The sequence below is a fragment of the Lepidochelys olivacea genome, assembly GCF_965140295.1.
Source record: "Lepidochelys olivacea isolate rLepOli2 genome assembly, chromosome: 22".
Classification (NCBI taxonomy): Eukaryota; Metazoa; Chordata; order Testudines; family Cheloniidae; genus Lepidochelys; species Lepidochelys olivacea.
The window spans coordinates 13,386,164-13,407,307 of NC_140432.1; the positions used below are offsets into that span (position 1 = coordinate 13,386,164).

At 40.4% G+C, this 21,144-nt stretch overlaps 1 protein-coding gene across 2 annotated transcripts in view; it reads right to left on the reverse strand.

Moving 5' to 3' along the window:
• The window catches only part of JHY (junctional cadherin complex regulator), a 35,132-nt gene extending 13,988 nt beyond the window's left edge, over positions 1 to 21,144 (reverse strand). Inside the window, exons 1-4 of one of the 2 annotated variants that reach the window (XM_084611872.1) lie at positions 21,093 to 21,144; positions 17,100 to 17,536; positions 13,655 to 14,153; positions 3,378 to 3,482 (exon numbers count right to left, since the gene is read on the reverse strand). In XM_084611872.1, the coding sequence (XP_084467998.1) occupies positions 3,378 to 3,482; positions 13,655 to 14,153; positions 17,100 to 17,446 (951 nt within the window). In that variant the 5' untranslated portion in view covers positions 17,447 to 17,536; positions 21,093 to 21,144. Of the gene's footprint in view, positions 1 to 3,377; positions 3,483 to 13,654; positions 14,154 to 17,099; positions 17,537 to 21,039 lie in introns of both variants that reach the window. The other variant, XM_084611871.1, reaches the window with a different exon arrangement.

Sequence of the window (21,144 nt, forward strand, 5' to 3'; positions counted from 1 at the left end):
AAAATATTCTGGGCTTAGCCTGTGATTCATAGCCCCCTGTGTGTGAGGGGAAGTGTCTGAGGAGAAGGAAAACACAAAAACAAGAAGGAGAAGAAAAGCTTGCAAGAAAAATAAGTAGATTTGTTTACACTTCTCCTTTCGTAGTCACATAGACCCAGTTGGCCACTATCCTATGAGCCATCTGCAGAGCAATTTCTGCAATATCAGGATATCTTGTCACAATGTTTGATTTTACCTGTGTAGATGGGACATACCCATGTTATAACTATCTTAAACATACGAAAGATCTGTAAAAGCAGGTGGAAATGGACATGTAAAGACCAGGAGAGCCTGATCTTCCACTCAGTTACATCAGTTTTACACCAGCATAACTCGGTCAGCTTCAAGTGGCATTACCTTGGCACACAGTCCAATATTCTAGCACTTAATGCTTCCTCTTAGACTGGTTTCAACACCAAGAAGCAGATATAAACAGTGGAATGAGCAGAGCTGGAGCTGGTGCAGGGTCTCTATCTGGTGACATGTGCCAGCTGCCAAGGAAATGCTTGGGAACCTCTCTCCAAAGTGACAGAAGCGCCTCACTGGGGAATGCTGTAGCCTGGAACATGCAATGAATGGAGAAAAGCCCAGCTTTCCTATGGAAAAATATCTCCAGAGGGGACTGTTGATCTCCTGCATCACACAGGCTGGGAAGTCTCACCCACTAGCTCCTGCATCCACCTCACTGGCTACTGGCTGAGCTGGACCAGATCTTTCAAAAAAGATGTCCAGTCTCAACTTGAAGATTTCAAATCATGGAAAACTCCAGACCCTCCCCTCCACCTTTACCATGGCATTGCCTTGCTCTTGCCTCAAGCCAGAACTTCACACAGCATCTGACAAAACATGAACATGTTCCTGGAACATCTTGGTTTTTATAAGGTCAGTAAGAGATTTGATTCCAGGTTCAATTTAGCGGAGAACGGCACAATGAAAACCGATGACTGGAAGTTAAAGCCCAAAAAATTCAAGAGAGAAATAGAGCACAATTTAACAGTGAACATGAATAACCACTGGAACAAACTATCAAGGGAAGTACTGAATTCTCCATCTCTTAATTTTTCAACTTGAGACTGGATCTCTTTATGGACAACATGCATCGGTGAAAAACAGGCTGTTGGACTCAGTATGGGGGTGGATGTGTGGAATTCTGTGGCCTGTCTAGATAATCTAATGGTCTCTTCTGGCCTTAAAAACCTATGAAACATGGCGTAAAACTGGCACAGTGAGTGGAGAATTAGGCCACAGGGCTTTAGCACAGTACCATAAGACTGCTGCAGACTTGGTTTTGTCCCATCTACACAACAAGCGGTCAGTTCCATGGCAGAAATTGCTGCATAAGAAGGTCCTTCAGTTGCTGGTCCCTATTGTTTTGTCTCCAGCACCTCTTGAGAAAGTCACTGCTACACTGCTTCTAAATTCCCAAATAGAGACCTTCATTAACAAAATTAAGATTGTTTTTACAAGTGGGGAAAATTTTACCAACTGGGAAAAAACAAGATTGTTACAGAACTCAATCAAACGCAAATGGGAATTCTCAGCTAAGATTATCAATGAACATTAACACTTACCTTATACTCTGGTTATTATTTTTAGACTCTAAACTAACAATACAGTCTGCCCTGATAAGAAATAGGACATAACCTTGATGGCCCAGGAGCTGACCAATGAGTGAATTGTGATTTGAGTCCTTGGTTTCCCTCTTATTCCAACAGGGAAGTGATCTCTGCCAACCCTTAACTAGGGACAGATTTCTTTCCCCTTCTACTCTGTTTTAGGACTGCTTAACTCTTGTTTCTTTTTACTGCATGTTTATTTTCTTTAGGAGAACAATTTTCTGCTGATATAGAGAATCAAGTGCTGTTGGCCTTATATCTGTTTGAGACTATTTTTGGTCTTATTCAGAGCATAATCTGTTTATTCTTGCCCTAAACTGACTATTCCATTCCTTATTTATGCCTAATTAAATATCTTTCAAATACTGTACTCCACTTACAATCTTCCGCATTAAAGCTGCATTGCTCTTTATTCTAAGAGCAAAGGAACAAAATGAATCTCTTGATCCTTACAGTCTCCCAATTTCCTTCACCACTATAGTCTGAGCAGCAAACTAAATTAATTATTGATGCTACCATAAATAGTTTTCACATCTGTTCTAGCTGGATTCTACTTTCTCAGGTGCTTCTAAAGTGCATATGTCTTTGTCAGTGATGAAACCTCGTCTACTCTGGCCTTATTCCAAGAGGTAATTATTTCACTGCATTAGTGTGAAAGGCAGTCAGCCATCTACTAGATTTATCAATTTTAGGTAACTACCTAGCTTGACAGACCCTAAGGTGCATCTCCCTCCACCTGTAAACATTTTCTGTCTTAAAACATCGCCTTGATAGAGATCAGCACCCTCCCACCCCAAAGAACACAGAATGCAACAATGAAATTAAGAAGCCCTGGTAACTCACCAAAAACAGTGAGCACTGCATGTATTAGTTTTATGGGCCAGTAGCACCATATAATCCTAAAGAGACTTGACCTTTTAAATCTAGGATTCCTTGAAAATTGGAGGTATAATGTGGATTTAATCCATCATATGGATCGAGCAGCATAGTTTTTGTGCTTTCATAACTATCTTTCCAGCTCTATAAATCCCCCAGCTACCTATCTAGTTGGACAGTCAGTAGGTAGTCATGGGATTTACAGAGTAGGATAGATAGTTATGAAAGCAGATACTATATGCTACTTAATCATAGAAATGTAGGTCTGGAAAGGACCTCAAGAGGTCATCCAGTCCATTTCCTCCATGCTTAATGTATGTGATGGATTTTAGTGCACAAGATTTGTGGACTAAAAAGATATTTTGGTGTATTCTCGATAGCCTATTTTACTTTGGTAACTACTAATTTCTTTTGACATTGTATTAGAAAGCTATAATATTAAAACCACCTACCTATCTATTTCTCTTGCAAAAATATGGTCTATTAGTTAGAGCGTAGCGCTGGGAGCCAGGATTCCTAACACGTTATGTGGCCTTGGGCGAAAAACTTAATGTCTCTCTACACTTGGGTTTGTCCATCAGTAAAATGATTAATGCATTTACAAAGGTTTGAGGCATAACTGATGTGCAGTTTAGCACACTTCATGTGCAGTGTAAATGATTAACAGCAATGCTTTGAGAGCCTCAGATGAAAACCATTAAAAGAATTTCAAAATAGTAAGAAATATTAAGAAACAAATGTAACAAATCTGCCACAAGTTAAATTTAGAGGAGAAAAAAAATCAAGAACATGATTGTTTGTATTATAGATTCCAAAAACCACATTCATATGCCATCAGAAAGGAACCTTTAGTTGGTGTGACCTCTGGAGCCATTTGTCTTCAGGATCCATGCTGTGAAAGTCAATGGCATTCTGAATAAGCCTCTCATCAGCAGTTTTAACATCTGAAACCTAAAGAAGAAAAACCTGTATTAAGAGCCACAGTGGGTACACTGCGGTAGTTCAGTGGGTCCAGGAACAGCATAAAAGATCTATGGATGGGGTTGGGTGGGGAAAACAAGCAACAATCTGTATGCTAGTACAGATAAGCAGTAAAATGCAGCATTACATTATTCATGGCAGGACAAAGATGGGGCCAAATAGGAACATAGGCAAAGGGAGTGCACAAACAAACAATTGAGTATTATTAGAGACCATGGTAGCGTGTCCATTAATAAGAGAGGTTGTGGATGACATTCTGAGCACTTTCAGAGAGAATGAAAGTTGCATACCGTAGGGACTCCTACTCATGGCAGAAGCTAAATGATGACCAAGCTGCCCACTATACGTAAGGTAGAGGTAAGCAGACTACACATCCACCACTGCCATGCAGACAATGACCACTGCACTAGAAGAGTCATGAGAGGACATACACCATAGCAAAGCCTAGACCAATGAAGTTACTCATCCAGTACAGAAAGCACTATATATCAAAACTATGTGGGTAGAAAAGTAATGGGAGTAGCCACAGAGCACAAATAAAACTTCCACCACTTATAGCCAGGCAGTAACAGTAATCAGCCGGTAGTAGGCAGCAAACCACTTAGATGGAAATCGTCGTCTTCATGAGCAAAAGCATAGAACATAAACATCCCCCATAACAGTGGGCACAGTAGGTGCACATGGGAAATCAGACCTGAGGAGTTATTCAGGGGTGATCATAGTCTACTATAGATTTTAAGGCCACTATCAATATGGCCACATCAACCAGCAAAAATGCTATGGCCAGAATTTTTAGAAGGGCTCAGTACCCAAAACTGAGGCAAGATTTTCAAAGAATGCATCCAGATTGTCAAAGCAGGCAACAGGTGGAGAATAAGAAGCTATACAGGCCTGCCTGTCTGCACATAGTACAGCAGGAATCAGAGAAAGATCGACAGCTGAAGCAAGTATTAAGTGCGAGAGATAAGTAGCAGCCCCCATTAAGCACTGCAGAACTACAAGCCAAGTAACAGGCTCAGCCAAATATGTGATACAAAACTTGTATAGCAGGCAAACTACATAGAGCATGCCAAAGCATGCTCATCATGGTGCTGTTAAGGGTGCCATAAAAAGGAAATGAGACGTTTCAACAGTTAAGCTTTTTCTGACTGGAAAATGGAGTCAATGAAAATTTTCCAACCAGCTCTAACTGCTGTCTCCTATAAGAGGAAAACAGATGCTATGGCCAACACCAGGGTAACCGTGAGGTGCTAGCAAGGTGCCATTGCAGTATCATATTGGAAATGCACAGAGTGTGAGCTGGGAGCAATCCAGGCAACAGAACGAAACACATACCATATTAAAACAACTGATCTTGTCTGTCTCCTATTACCTTTCTTTCTGCCTCTTTACTTCTAGATATTGTCCTGGTTTGCTTTTACACAATGCTTTTGCCATGATCCATAGCTAAATATGACAGTACAGTACAGTACCCAAATAAGCGGACAATTAGCCAGTCCATCCATTGTTGTGACAACATACCCGGCTGCTCTACTAAGCCATTGCCTGCAGTAAGGATAACTAAGCACCACTGACGAGTGGGTATGGCTAATTTGGGAAAGGCCACGGGGAGAAGATGTCTGTGACCGGTGGAACTACTAACTGTGCAAACTTGAGCTCAGATCATCAATGACTGTCTCTTTTCCACACAACCAATCAGCATCCTAGCTGGTAGAAGAGCACAGATAGCAGTAGTGGCTGGGGCGCTTATAACAGCATGGCAATCCAAAGAGCATACTTAAGGGACAACTACACCAAGCTTGTTCAGGGTCCACCTGGAGTAGGCCATCTGGATTACACTGGAGCTGCCTAAGACCAATGACCCAACAGTGAAGTGAGTACTAGATATCCACAAACTGAGTACACAGGGCAAATCACTTGAAATTAGGAAGCATTCATATGGGTGGTGTTCTCAGGTAAAATACCCAACTGTTATATCAGGGTGCTGTGTACAAGTGAAATGCCTAGTTTAATGCTCTGGACTTATATCTAAACCACGCACACACATGCGCTTCGGAAAGACTATGCAGTTCCCACAGATTGCAGAAGAATGCACAGCAGACACTTAGCACCTGAGGAAGCTCCATGAGTCAAGCTACAGTTTCTTAAGAACTGCATACTGACTTATTGCCATCAGGCCAGCCTCTCTCTGGACTAGCAGCAAGTGCTTTGTATCCCACCAATGATCCACAGAGCACAGTATGAGAACCACTGACTCAGGTAATATGCTGTAACCAGGTCTATGCAGGTACCTGCCTCAGCTAGTATGAACAGGAATGAGTTAACAGTAGTGGGGTTGGCTCTTATTGCTGATATTTCAGGTGAGGCATATTGCTGCAAATGGTAATGAAAGAATCTACCAGCTCTCCTTACAGGAAAGAAATTAACAAATTAGGAAGACTCTTCATAGGTTTCCTTCTCCACAGCAGACAGAGGAACACAGCTGTTTCATTGGTAAGATGTTTTTGGTGGAACCCACTGACTCACTGCATTGACAGTTTACTGGGCAGGTAAAGCATACTTCTACATTATCTCTTTGAAAGAGGAACCGGACACAACCTCTGCCAGCATTTTTTTGTGAACTATTCTATTAATACCAATCAAATTGAGAAAATGATCAAATGAAATTGCATTTTGAGCATCATAAGCTGTGTAATGTCTATTCTGTTAAATTGAGGCCCATAATTGCTTCTCTACTGAAAAGATACAACAAAGACAGCAATCATGGCATGTCATTATCCCAGACTAGAAAACCGGCCTTTGCAGTGAGGACTTCAAAGGCTTGTGGTTCTCGAATTGCATTTGGCTGCTATTGTTGAAGCGCAGGCAATCTTGATTAGGTGTTTACACTGAAGTAAGGCGCAGTGCACAGAGAGTCTGAGTGCCTTGGTCTAGAGCCATTAAAAAATTGTACATTATGTTCCTCGCTTTGAAGTAAGAGGTTTCTAGGGAGGAAAGCAACTCATATTGAGTACAGCTGAGCTAGATTGGGCAGCTACTTCTCTCTCTCAAAGAAACCCATCATCAGGTTCTTAGAGAATCAGGCAGCGCTGCAAAAAAGTTGATGCTTTATAAAATGCTATATGAATTAATGAACATACATATCAGCCCATACACACGCATTTGTAGTATGTTTGGGTGTGTATATATAGCCCACAGATCTAATGGGCTGTGAATCTTACAGTAACTTGGAAAAAGGATCCTTCCGTATCAAACATTCAAATATCTTACTCCATAGTAAGTTTTTACAGAGATGATTTAGTAAAATTACATGAAAAGCACTCTGTATTTTAATGCAACATTTTATACCCACTATACCTCACTGTTAACTGTGTTGCTAACAATTATGACAGTTCTAACTTGCTGAAAAGTGGAAAATGATCCAGTTTATAAAGACAACATCCAAAGCATGTATTCTGGATGCTGACACAGATATCCGAGATGCTATTTTTTGTATACTTCTCATCATTCTCTAATGTCTATTATCCATTTCTTAACTATTCTCATTTAGTCACTTCAGTTAACTGATTAACTTACCTGCCTTGACTGTTCAATTCAGTTTCAAGAACTTTAAGATGAATTATGTTTCAGAGATCAGGTTTCAGAGTGGTAGCTGTGTTAGTCTGTATCAGCAAAAAGAACTAGGAGTACTTGTGGCACCTTAGAGACTAACAAATTTATTTGGGCATAAGCTTTTGTGGGCTAAACCCCCCTCATCAGATGCATGCAGCGGAATATACAGTAGGAAGATTATATATATACTGAGAACATGAAAAAATGGGGGTTGCCATACCAACTCTAACGAGAGTAATCAATTAAGGTGGTATGCCAACATTTTTATGGCTGATTTAGAACAACGCTTCCTCAGCTCTCGTCCCCTAAAGCCCCTACTCTACTTGCGCTATATTGATGACATCTTCATCATCTGGACCCATGGAAAAGAAGCCCTTGAGGAATTCCACCATGATTTCAACAATTTCCATCCCACCACCAACCTCAGCCTGGTCCAGTCCACACAAGAGATCCACTTCCTGGACACTACAGTGCTAATAAACAATGGTCACATAAACACCACCCTATACCGGAAACCTACTGACCGCTATTCCTACCTGCATGCCTCCAGCTTTCACCCTGACCACACCACACGATCCATCGTCTACAGCCAAGCTCTGCGATACAACCGCATTTGCTCCAACCCCTCAGACAGAGACAAACACCTACAAGATCTCTGTCAAGCTTTCTTACAACTACAATACCCACCTGCAGAAGTAAAGAAACAGATAGAGCCAGAAGAGTTCCCAGAAGTTACCTACTACAGGACAGGCCTAACAAAGAAAATAACAGAACGCCACTAGCCGTCACCTTCAGCCCCCAACTAAAACCCCTCCAACGCATTATTAAGGATCTACAACCTATCCTAAAGGATGACCCAACACTCTCACAAATCTTGGGAGACAGGCCAGTCCTTGCCTACAGACAGCCCCGCAACCTGAAGCAAATACTCACCAACAACCACATACCACACAACAGAACCACTAACCCAGGAACTTATCCTTGCAACAAAGCCCGTTGCCAATTGTGCCCACATATCTATTCGGGGACACCATCACAGGGCCTAATAACATCAGCCACACTATCAGAGGCTTGTTCACCTGCACATCCACCAATGTGATATATGCCATCATGTGCCAGCAATGCCCCTCTGCCATGTACATTGGTCAAACTGGACAGTCTCTACATAAAAGAATAAATGGACACAAATCAGATGTCAAGAATTATAACATTCATAAACCAGTCGGAGAACACTTCAATCTCTCTGGTCACGCAATCACAGACATGAAGGTCGCTATCTTAAAACAAAAAAACTTCAAATCCAGACTCCAGCGAGAAACTGCTGAATTGGAATTCATTTGCAAATTGGATACTATTAATTTAGGCTTAAATAGAGACTGGGAGTGGCTAAGTCATTATGCAAGGTAGCCTGTTTCCTCTTGTTTTTTCCTACCCCCCCCCCCAGATGTTCTGGTTTAACTTGGATTTAAACTTGAAGAGTGGTCAGTTTGGATGAGCTACTACCAGCAGGAGAGTGAGTTTCTGTGTGTATGGGGGTGGGGGGGATGTGAGAGAACCTGGATTTGTGCAGGAAATACCCCAACTTGATTGTCATGCACATTGTGTAAAGAGTTGTCACTTTGGATGGGCTATCACCAGCAGGAGAGTGAATTTGTGTGGGGGGGTGGAGGGTGAGAAAACCTGGATTTGTGCTGGAAATGGCCCACCTGATGATCACTTTAGATAAGCTATTACCAGCAGGACAGTGGGGTGGGAGGAGGTATTGTTTCATATTCTCTGTGTATATATAAAGTCTGCTGCAGTTTCCACGATATGCATCTGATGAAGTGAGCTGTAGCTCACGAAAGCTTATGCTCTAATAAATTGGTTAGTCTCTAAGGTGCCACAAGTACTCCTTTTCTTTTTGCAATTAAGGTGGGCTATTATCAGCAGGAGGAAAAAAAATTTGTAGTGATAATCAGGATGGCCCATTTCAAACAGTTGACAAGAAGGTGTGAGTAACAATAGGGGAAAAATTAGCATGAGGAAATAGTTTTTAGTTTGTGTAATGACTCATCCACTCCCAGTCTTTATTTAAGCCTAATTTAATGGTGTCCCATTTGCAAATTAATTCCAGTTCTGCAGTTTCTCACTGGAGTCTATTTTTGAAGTTTTGTTGTTGAAGAATTGCGACTTTTAGGTCTGAAATTGAGTGTCCAGAGAGGTTGAAGTGTTCTCCGACTGGTTTTTGAATGTTATAATTCTTGACGTCTGATTTGTGTCCATTTATTCTTTTGCGTACAGACTGTCTGGTTTGGCCAATGTACATGGCAGAGGGGCATTGCTGACACACGATGGCATACATCACATTGGTAGATGTGCAGGGGAATGAGCCGCTGATGGTGTGGCTGATGTGATTAGGTCCTAGGATGATTTCCCTTGAATAGATATGTGGACAGAGTTGGCAACGGGCTTTGTTGCAAGGATAGGTTCCTGGGTTAGTGTTTTTGTTGTGTGGTGTGTGGTTGCTGGGGAGTATTTTCTTCAGGTTGTGGGTCTGTCTGTAAGGGAGGACTGGCCTACCTCCCAAGGTCTATGAGAGTGAGGGATCGTCCTTCAGGATAGGTTGTAGATTCTTGATGATGTGCTGGAGAGGTTTTAGTTGGGGGCTGAAGGTAATGGCTAGTGGCGTTCTGTTACTTACTTTGTTGGGCCTGTCCTGTAGTAGGTGACTTCTGGGTACTCTTCTGGCTCTGTCAATCTGTTTCTTCACTACAGCAGGTGGGTATTGTAGTTTTTAGAATGCTTGATAGAGATCTTGTAGGTGTTTCAGAGAGGCACCTCTGATTCCTAGCCTGCTGACAATATTGATACTTATATTAAGGGCCTTATCATCTGTGGCTTTGGGCCCAATGTACACCACAGTAAATAAAGAGTAACTCCACTGTAGTCAACGTAGTTACGCTGTCGTAAAACAGGCATAAGTGAAGACCGAATCAAGGTTTTTGTTCCTTCTGTTATAAAAATAGACCTTAACTCACACGAACAATCTAACCAGTGGTTTTTCCCTTTTTTTTCCAGGGGTTTCCTTCCCATTGTTTTCAACCCTTCAAAGGCTCTGAGGTACAGCAAGGATGGCTGGATGCTACTCCTTTAGAGAATGTTAGACTTGTTCATTTATTTAGCCAGTGACGATCCACTGGAAAGTTATATGGCCCTCCCAGCTTGGCTAGAAATCATTGTAATTCATAATGGCTAATTCTCCTTCCACCTATTCTGAAATCTAAGATAATGAAAATCAGTATCTCTGCATCATCTCTTTGACCTTAAAACCACAAATGTACCTGAGTAGATATCTGATTATCTAAACTTTTAACTCCAGACTAAAACACAAAACAAAACTTGACACAAACTCCAGTCATTCAGTTCAAAGAGAGAATTTTTGAATCACTACCTCAGCTCAGATACATCAATACATTCTCATCCAGTACTTTTCAATCTACTGATCAACCTGAAGGGGTCTATCTTTTCCGCTCCTGATACTCCACTCTCTTCATCTCACATCCCCATAATAACCACACAAGCAGTGTTTAGGTTGCACACTCACCAGGGCAAGGGCTGTTTGGAAAGCCCCAGGCACATTTTGGACATTGCTGTTATAAAAACAACAACATTCCTTAAACTGACATGGCCTCACAAACTCAATCCATCTGGGATTCATTATTTTGACATTTTTGGACCTTTTGTTTTTCAGGTGGATGTGTTTTGCAGAACAGACTTTTTCTCTCTCTTGTTTTTTCCTGCATTTTAGGGTACTCAGTGATATTGTAAGGCACACAAAATGCCAGTTTCTGCTTTGTCACAACCATGTAAATCCAGAGTAATTCCACGGAATCACAATTTTAACTGTGGACAGAGCCTGGCCCACAATGTCTTGTCCCAAAAGTGGATATTTTTAACTACCTCTATCTTTCTAGTCCATGTATGTCCTAAAGAAAACGCCTAACATGACAATAAATAAAAGAATGATGACTGCTCATTAGCCTAATCATGGTGGGCACATTTACTTTGTGCCTACCTTGTTATCCCTAATCTGTTATTTAGGGGCTCCAATTCTGCACTGTATTGCTCATGCATGGAGCGCGACTAAAGTCAAAGGGAGTCTGCATAGGCACATGGCTCTGTGCACATGTGGGCACACACACACGTTATTGCAGGATCAGGGCTTTAGATTGTAAACTCTTTGACATAACAAGACATAGTCCCTGCACCAATGTTCAGCCACTAGTATAATTAAATCCCAATCCCTGATTAGGACCTCCAGGTGCAACCACGATAACAACACTACTACTTACTACTAATATGTAATGCTAGGCATAGCCTACAAATATATTTTCAGAATCCCAAAATGGGAGATAAAAGATCAACATAACCTTTAATTAGCCTTAATCTAAATTAATAATTTTTGCCATCAACTGAATTATAGATGGAAAAACAAGTGCTCTTAATATCTCTTCTAGCAAAGAGCTTGTCCACTATTCCACTGTTGTAATACATTCAGCAGGTGCCCTCTAGTGTTTTCATCAGCTGTTCATTAGCCTCTTAGAACAGTACATAATTTACTATGGAAGGTCTCACTAGCCAGCTTTGTCAGAGAAATCTGTGGTATAACTCAACAGTGTAACTTTTTATGTTGTAACTTCCATTTTCGCATTAATCTATGCAGTGTAGTTGTAGCCGTGTCTGACCCAGGACATTAGAGAGACAAGGTGGGTGAGGTAATATCTTTTACTAGCTTTGTGTGGCTTTCAAGCTTGTCTCTCTCACCAACAGAAGTTGGTCCAATAAAAGATATTCCCTCACCCACCTTATCTTGCTAATCGTCACATTATGTAACATATGGATAGTGCTGTATTGCATTGTAGTCCAGTACGTTTAACCAACATTTTCAAAAGTATCCCCTAATGTTGGCTGTTTCAATTTTGAGAACAGAACTTGAGAAAACTAGGCCCTTCATTTCTAAGGGATTGGAGTACCAGCAGCTTCCAATGATTTAAAATAGAATTGTAAATGCTCAGGAAACCTGAAAATCAAGCTTGAGTTGTCTGTTTGGACACAAAAAGAAAAGGAGTACTTGTGGCACCTTAGAGACTAACCAATTTATTTGAGCATAAGCTATTCGTAAGCATGTAGCTCACGAAAGCTTATGCTCAAATAAATTGGTTAGTCTCTAAGGTGCCACAAGTCCTCCTTTTCTTTTTGCGAATACAGACTAACACGGCTGTTACTCTGAAACCTGTTTAGACTCACAAAATCTGGCCCCTCCACAGTTAGCAGATACTCTTGGAAAAATGTGGGCCTAAATGTCACTGAGTAAATGTGTGAATGCATCCACCCAGACTGCACCGTATCTATATTGTATGCAGCTTGAAAAATCAGAGAAAAGGATATAAATTGTATTTTTATTGTGATCAGAGCAATTGGAAAGTTGCAAATGCAAACTTTTTATACTGTTAATGGGATCAGTTTTTTTGATTCTCTCAAAACTATTGTATTATCAGCGTTCTACCATTAGGAGTCATTTTTCTTTCATGCTGCAACACTGCTGTTGTCCACCCATAAGGAGACAAGTGCATACATTATTAGAAGAGCACGCAATGGACAAAATCAGGTAAGCTAAGCCAAACATCTCCAGTGCAGAACAAAATGTATCAATTAATAAGATGTGATGAAGAATCGAATCAAGTAAGATGGATAACTTTATCACTTTATTACCAAGCAAAATCAAGAGTTATAAAAAATAAATTTCAACATTTTGCATGAAGCTTACAAATAGTTCTGGGCTCATTACCCAAGAGACCACCTCTCCCCTTCTGTTCTGTCAGAACAGTTGAGATTCTCCAGGGCAATGCGGTCACTGGTCCCCGGAACTTGCTTTTCAAGACTGACCGAAGGGCATTCTCAGCTGACAGCCCTTGCTACTGGGACCTTGCTCCCAAGACATATAATCCTGAGTCTGGTAACCATCAAAGAACAGGCTTTTAGCTAATGTACCTAATGTAATCAATTAGCATTGGCACAAAACATTTTTTTGTCCAAATCAGGGCATGGATTTGAGTCCTCCATTGGGATGTCTCTAAAATTCAAGTCCTGCCCTCTGCTGCATAGATGAGCTTGGAGAAAATGGCATGAGCAACCTCTTTCCTACCTACTGTTCAACTGAATACTAAGAGTGAGGCGTGGCTTCTGCACCAACAGCAGGTGACATAGCCAGCTTTCTAGAAGTCATAGCACAACTGGGGGCCATTGAAAAGCTACAGCTGGGAATATGAACACCACAGAACACTATCATCCTATCAAGGGCAAGGAAGATACACAGCCCAAATGGTTTCTTCCATCAGTTGTGCTATGGAGTATTATGTGATTGACAGAAAATCCAGGAATCACTCTGCAAAACCAAGAGATTTAGTAGGTGTGCCCCTTTAATCAGTGGCCCATCCATTTAGTTCATAACCTGTCAGGAGATGTTCTAAATACAGTGCATTACCCACCTGCCCTTGATGAACTTCCTCTCGCTTTCTACTGTGCCAATGAAGATAAGAATCCTGTTTCTGTGTAGCTAATCCCAAAGTAAGTTTATTTTTTTCCACAAAGTCTTTTTTTGCTCTCTGTTGCTGAACTTCTACAGATCGAGGAGAAAAAACATCACTGTATGTACTGGAACTGTGTTTGTATTGACAATCATCTGCTGATAGGTCTCCTTTTGTATGCAATCTAAAAGGTGCACTGCTTATCCCAACAGGTTGATCATCAAGGCTTAACAATTCTGTATCAAATGCAGAAGATACATTCAGTCTTTCTACCAGCTGGTTATTTTCCTCTAAGATGTGCTTGGAAGGGAAGTAAAATGAGTCCTGAGAGGAACCCTGTGGGATTTTCTCAGCAACGCGGTGTCTTCTATTCACTTCAGAAAATTTTGGTTCCTCTTTATTGCTCTTCCAGTTGGGATTGTATCTTAGGTTACAGTATCTGTCTGTAGGTTGCTGCTTGCTATGAAAACCAGCAAAGAAATATTAACATTTTAAAAAGAGAAACACCATTCAACACTTTGAATAAGTTATATCTAACCAATTTAATATTCCGGCCTTTGCCCACACTTGTGTATACCCTGACACATGTGAGAAGTTCTACTGAGTTTAATGAGACCATTTGTGTGTAAAGTTTCTCATGTATGAGACCATTTTTAGGATTAGGGCTCCAATAGTTACACTGAACATGAGCAAAAGATCCACGAAGAGCACCTTCTTAATCTTTAATTTTAATTGGCATTAAGTGCTAATTAGGCTTAAAACTATCAAATCTGACCAAGGAATACAACATTTTCCTAATATAAATTCATCATGGCACTTACAGGGGGGAGAGGGGAGGGGGAGGAACACCCAGAAAACGCAATTATAAAAATGCAACAACTACCTTTTTCAACTGTCCGGTAAAATTTCATTTAAGAGGGAATAAATTATAAAAGGCCATCATTACGGTTTATCTTCCACACAAAATTCCAGTCACTCCCCAGAGACTCTGCTCTCTGAGGAAAAGTGATATTCCAATTAACATTGGTCCCTCATGAGTACTGGTTACCTAAGAGGGAACAGCCAATAGATTTTTATGGTATTATCTCCATTCATTGCCATGCAATGCCAAGATATGTCCTTCGCTATTTTAATAGAGCTTTCCCAAAAGTCTTCTGTGTAGAATACAGATTGTAGCTGAGATGAAAGAGGAACACAACTATGTCATGCATCCATGTGAAAAAGCCCCAGACCAGAAAAGAAATTTAAAGAGAGAGAGAGGAGTAAAGGGTTGATCAGCAGTATCTTAACTGGCATATATGAACCACATTTTAGGAACAGTTGTCCACAAAGTGGGTTTTTCAACAGTGTCTAAAGAAGTCAGGCACCCAACTCTTACTGGCTTTCAAGCCATGGTTACAATCAACCTATTGGCCTGCTGAACTCTATAAAATCTGTAACAATTAACTTTTAAAGCATCTACTCAACATTTATTAACACTTTCTAAACTAGTTACAAATGTACTTTAATATAAAGTGTGATCTAAATAACAAATAGAATCTAGTTCTATATTGATGTTTTTTGTTTCAGAGAAGTGTCGGTGACCTGATATACTTTGTACTTGAGATAAGTGTTTCAATTCCTGATAATTTATACCAATGAAGTAACAGCAGTCTTAAAACATCATCATTATTCATAAATGTAAATCATATGCCAGAATAAATGCCTATTTTGAAACAACATAAGCACAGAAATATGTAATATTCTACTAAAAACAATCACTCAAATAACAAAATACGATTCCAAAGACGCCTATTGTGTTGAAATGTGTGCACAGCGGCTTGATTGTATTATGTTGTCCAGGTCACCACACTGGAACAAAATGAGTATGAAGAGCTCCTTCATCTCTAATCATCTGTAGACAAAACACACACCTCTTATTCCTCCCCCTGATTTGATATAAAGGTTAGATGGACTCTGTATTCAGCACTTCTGTTGATGAGCAGACAACAGATGCAGGGTTTCCTCTTCAAATTCCTAGGTTAGTAATGGATGTAGAGAGGAGGTTTCAAATGCATATACTATCATATTTGCTCCAGTTAATGGACTGTATTTGAGTACTTACTGTGACAACTTCAAACAAAATAAAATAAAATTTCCATTTAACGAAGAGCCTCATATTCAGCATAGTATTCAGTCAAAAAATTACTAAAATTAGAGCATGTTTCTAGCACAATTAACATCCTTTGCACTGGCAATAAAATGTTCAGTAACTGGCCATTTTGCGTGTTGAGGAGGTGAATAAAAGCACGCTATTAATCATTTAGCCTTCATTTGTTTGCCACTTTATTTTAAGTAGACAGTTAAATTGAAATGGCACATTATTATTGCTTCAGGTTTAATTTAATTCTCTTAAACACAACAATTATTCCCAATTTATACAGCATTAAACCTTTGATGCATATGACAGCATATTCAATTTTATTTTATGTATAAAGTTAATGCTTTTGTAAGAATGTGTGAGGATGACAGACAGTCTGCTGGAATTTTTAATTTTGCATTTATACAGTTACTGGATAAAAATGCATCTATTCAGCCCTCCAATTTTTTCAATATTGTTTTAAACATAAGTTTTCTAATATAAGTGCAGCAAACCAAAGTGATTAAAAATCACTATCTGAATGTAACAGTGAAACATGTATTTCTTAAATTATTTAGAAAGATGCCCCATCCTATCAAGTGCATAGAAAAGAACAACAGTCACCAACTATCAGTTTTGAACAAGTATCCAGTGCGTTATCATAAGTGCTTTAAGGCTTGATCCAAAGGCCATTCAAGTTAGTGGGACTCCTTCCACTGACTTAAGTGGGCTTTGGATAAAGCTCATAGAGAAGAATGGATGTCTATTTTTACTGGGCCTATACCAGCAGAAAATTGTATCACTCAGCTGTACTGGCTGGCACTGTGGGTGAACAGAGACAAGGCTCTGCTCATTTCCCCACACCTCCCTGCCCACCTACTTTGAGGGCAAGTGAGTGAGTATGAAGCACCCTCCTACTTTTGCACTCCCAGAACCAATGTCTAGGTAGCTTATATATGGGTGTAAGGCAGGTTCTGACTTGCCCTTACTTTCCTGAATGGGAGTGTAGTCAGCGCAAGCTACAACCTAGCCCTCAGTGAACAAAGAATGGCTGCTCTCCCTTCTTTTCTAAAGCAACAAAGTTGTACAGCACAGTACATTTCAAAACACATCGCCCTGAATTCACATTCGCATTAAGGCCTGGTCTAAATATAGTCTTTGTGCCAATGAACTATTTCTATTAGGTGTAAGTTACATTTATGCCCACTTTAATGCATTACCCAAATGGCTTAGAAAGGACTTAGGACAAGAACAGTCAGCTATCACAGCTAAAAATATATTCCTTACCTTTCATTATTATGGTTCTGTTTTCCATAATCTTTTCCATTTGAAAACTGTACTTTGTCATAATTTGCTCCTTCTGATTCATTCAGACTTTTCTCCTCCAGACTATCTTCATCTAAGCTGTCATTCTCCAGCTCATCAGAAGACTGGCCTACCAGTACTTCATTTTCACAAATCCATTTCTGAAGTTCTAACTGATATTGTATCTCTTGAGTAAGGCTTTCAGAATCAGACTCCTGAGAGTCATGCAGACTTGGATGCCAGTTGCCTTCACTTAAAGATGGTCCTTTTAAATTAGTATGATGATCATGTGGCTGGATTAATACTCTTTGAGATAAGCTATTATTCATGTTACAAACATGTAGAAAGGAAAGAGTGGAAAAATATGATTCAGATATGAAGAATTCATTCTGTATTTTCTGCTGCAGTGTAGATCAGACCTGTATTTAGGAAATATGAGACTAAATGTAAACAAACAATTTGTTCACTGAAATAGTCAATAACAGTTATGTTTGTTAAATATTTAGATAAGTCCTATCAAATTATTTACACAGTCAGTAGCATTGTGGACAGACTCAGAATTTGATCCGGCAAAGCTGATGCACTCCTTTATTTATAAATACTTCAGGGAGCGTGTCTGCCACTCACACTCAGTAGTATTTTGTACAATAAGAAATCAATGACACTAAGGCCCTAATAATGCCAACACTTAACCACATGTGGTTAACTTTACTATTACTAATTGTCCCATTTAAAATCCCGGGACTACCCCGGTAGTAAAGTTAAGCATGAGTCAAGTGTTCACAAGATTAGGGCCTAACTGTGTAGTAAATTACTACTCAGCATGAGTAAGCGTGGCAAAATAGGGCCTTTAATCATTATAAAAAATGGCAGTGACAATTTACTTAACCCTACAACAATAAATCTGTTTATACATATTATCAGAGAAATAAAGATAAGGCAACAGATTTTAGTTGCAAGATTCCAAGGGATGGTGTTCTATCATATGTTGGACATCAGTGATCTTATTTACACCCTGTTGAATAGCTATAGCTATATCCCTCTAGATATAAACCCAGGACAAAGAATATTTACTTACAAAAATATATTGACAAGTTTTTTTTTCATATTTATGTTAACAGACAATCCATGTGCAATCACTTTATATACATAAGGAATCAAATGGCTGAGTTAAAACACAAGAGTGTCAGCATCTGAAAATAGGAAACTTTTGTTGACATTTTAGTGCCATTTTCTTTCGTAATAGGTTACAGCAGCAGGGGAGTGCTTGACGCAGCAGGAAGAAAGTCTGTTTGTGTTAAAAATGATTATTTATATAAGTTTAATTTTAATGTATGGGTATAGGAAGCCATGTGTCATGTATGTCACTGCATCAATTTTTAGTTTTCCAGAGGCAACACTTCTTATGGCATAAAATTGTTGCTCTTCATCATGCCTTTTATTAACACACTGATGGATATCTATGACTGTCCTTTCTCTGGCATGGATCATACTATATGTAACAGCAGATCTATGTTGGGAGATTATGCGTACATTGTGGGCTAAGAAGTAATGAATCAACTAGTCTGTATAGATTTTTAAACTGATAGCTATGCTTCAGTTTTAACATAAAGTGGGGCTTGAAATATCCATTCACCCACTCAGTGATGAGTAAGAAACTTTCTTTGATGAGCTGCAGGATTTAACCCATCAATTTCTACAGAAATTAAGCATTCATTTTTAAAGTTTCTAGCTCTTAACGGTTGTGAAGACAACCTTACAAATGCAAACTAATGAAAGCAAGGGTGGTCCAGTGGATAGGGCAAGTATTGGGAGACCTGGATTCTGCTGCTAGCTCTGCCACTGAATCGGTGTGTCACTGGGCAAATTATTTCACCTATCTGTGCCTTAGTTACCTCATCTGTGAAATGAGGATGACAGTGATCTACCTTTGTAAAGTATATTGCATATTCAAAGAGACAGCACTTTAATAATTAGCACTTTTGGACCATAGATTTCAGACAGCCATTTCCATTGTTTCTCTTGCTGTACCTATTTTCTCAAAGTAGCAGCAAAGTAAAATTTACAAATCTGGTCAGATATGTTGCTTCTGTTCAGAACATTGTGGGCAACAGTGAAACTTTCAAAAATCAAGTCAATTTCAATCTACTACCACTGTATAGAAAATCTACTAGTATCAGCAAAAGGAGACACTAGAGCTATTCATAGAGGAGGTGGTGACACAAAAAAAAGAAAGGAAAAAAAGACACTGATTTAACTTAAGAAGTGAATTAAAATGATTTTAGTTAAATAGGTGCAAACCCTATGTGGACATGGTTATTTTGGTTTAAGAGTGGGGTTTTTTTAGTTTATATTATGTCAGTTGAGAACCGGTTGAAGATAAAATAAAATAAACTGCTCTTAATAAGAATAATAAAGAATAATAAACTGCTCTGAACTAAGAATGGCCTCACAGGTATTTGCACCACTTTAGCTAAACTGATTTAAAACAAGGTTAAATTACACCAGTGAAACCTTGTGTAGTTCAGGTGTCAGATGCAAACAGCCAGAGGCTGAAACAAAAAGTGAAAGCTCTGAGCAGGGTTTGGTAACACTACCATAAAAGCACTTTGCTTCCTTCCCAGCAGCTAGGCATGAGGTGGAGGCGAGTCATATATCTATATTAATCTAGTTTGATTTTTTTAAAGTATTTTAAGGAAGTTTAGATGACCAGTTTAATGGGATTTGCCTAACACCTCAGGCTCTGTTGAAAATCCCAGCTCAAATTTTTCTAATGCACTCTGTTTAGGAGGTGTCAAGTACAGTGACAAAAATTCAGGTAAAAATTGAGGAAGAAGAAAACAAATATCATCTATCAAACTGGGTTTCTGACTCTGTTCTTTGTAAGTTTTCAGTGCAGAGACGATAATTTAAAAAAAAATCCTCCTTTAAACAGCCATAATTTCTACCTGCATTTTAGATTTTAAGGTCAAGGAGTTATGTTATTATTTGGGCCTCAAGCTAAATATCCGTTACAATTAAGGAAACACCCATCCTTACAGGAATCTTGTCACTTGGGGTAGAGTGAAGGGACATTTTGCATGGAGACACCTGGACAGAGGTTATGTAAACTCCTGGCAGGTTGGGAAAGGGAGTGCAATGGTTGTGGTGATGGTGGGAAGTGTACGAACAGTTGCAGCCCTTTGGATGGTGTTTTGCAACTCCTCTAAGGAGGGTCTGTAATCCTTCCTAAATCCCGCTCCGGGACAGTGGTGTTGCATTGTAAAACAGCACTCGCCACCCTTTCATTACTGGTTAATACACACTGTGAAGAGCAAATCTGAAAAGAACAAGAAACTGAACAGTAGATATGTGCTACCCTGCTACTCCCTCCTCCCATAATCTGCTCATTATCCCCCCAGTCCTCTCATCCCGTGCCCATCCTCTCCCAGACCTCTTCCCCCACCCTCCAAATCCTCTCGGCCCTCTCCCTTTTACCCCTCCCCCAGTCTTCTCAGTCACTCCCCAAATCCTCTCTGCCCCTCCCTTTTACCCCTGCCCCAGTCTGCTCTCCCCCACCCCCCCAATCCTCTCCGCCCCTCCCTTCTACTCCTCCCCCAGTCTGCTCTCCCCCACCCCCCAATCCTCTCTGCCCCTCCCTTCTACTCCTCCCCCAGTGCTCTCCTCCCACCCCCCAAATCCTCTCCCCACCCCCCAAATCCTCTCTGCCCCTCTCATCCCACCCCTGCCCCTCTCCCCCTCCCAGTCCTCTCACTCCACCCTCCCAAATCTTCACTGCCCCTCCCTTCTATCCCTCCCCCAAAACCTCTCCTCCCCACCCCGCAAATCCTCCCTTCTACCCCTGCCCCAGTCCTCTCTGCCCCTCAGCCCGCCCCCATCCCTTCTACCCCTCCCCCAGTCCTTTCAACCCCCCCTCACTGACCCTGCAGAGCAGCCTCCCCACCAGCGACGGTGCGCCACGAGCTATTCCCGAACCTGCTCTCCGCAACCCCGGCTGCGCGGCTCGCGTCGTGTCACCATGGCGGCG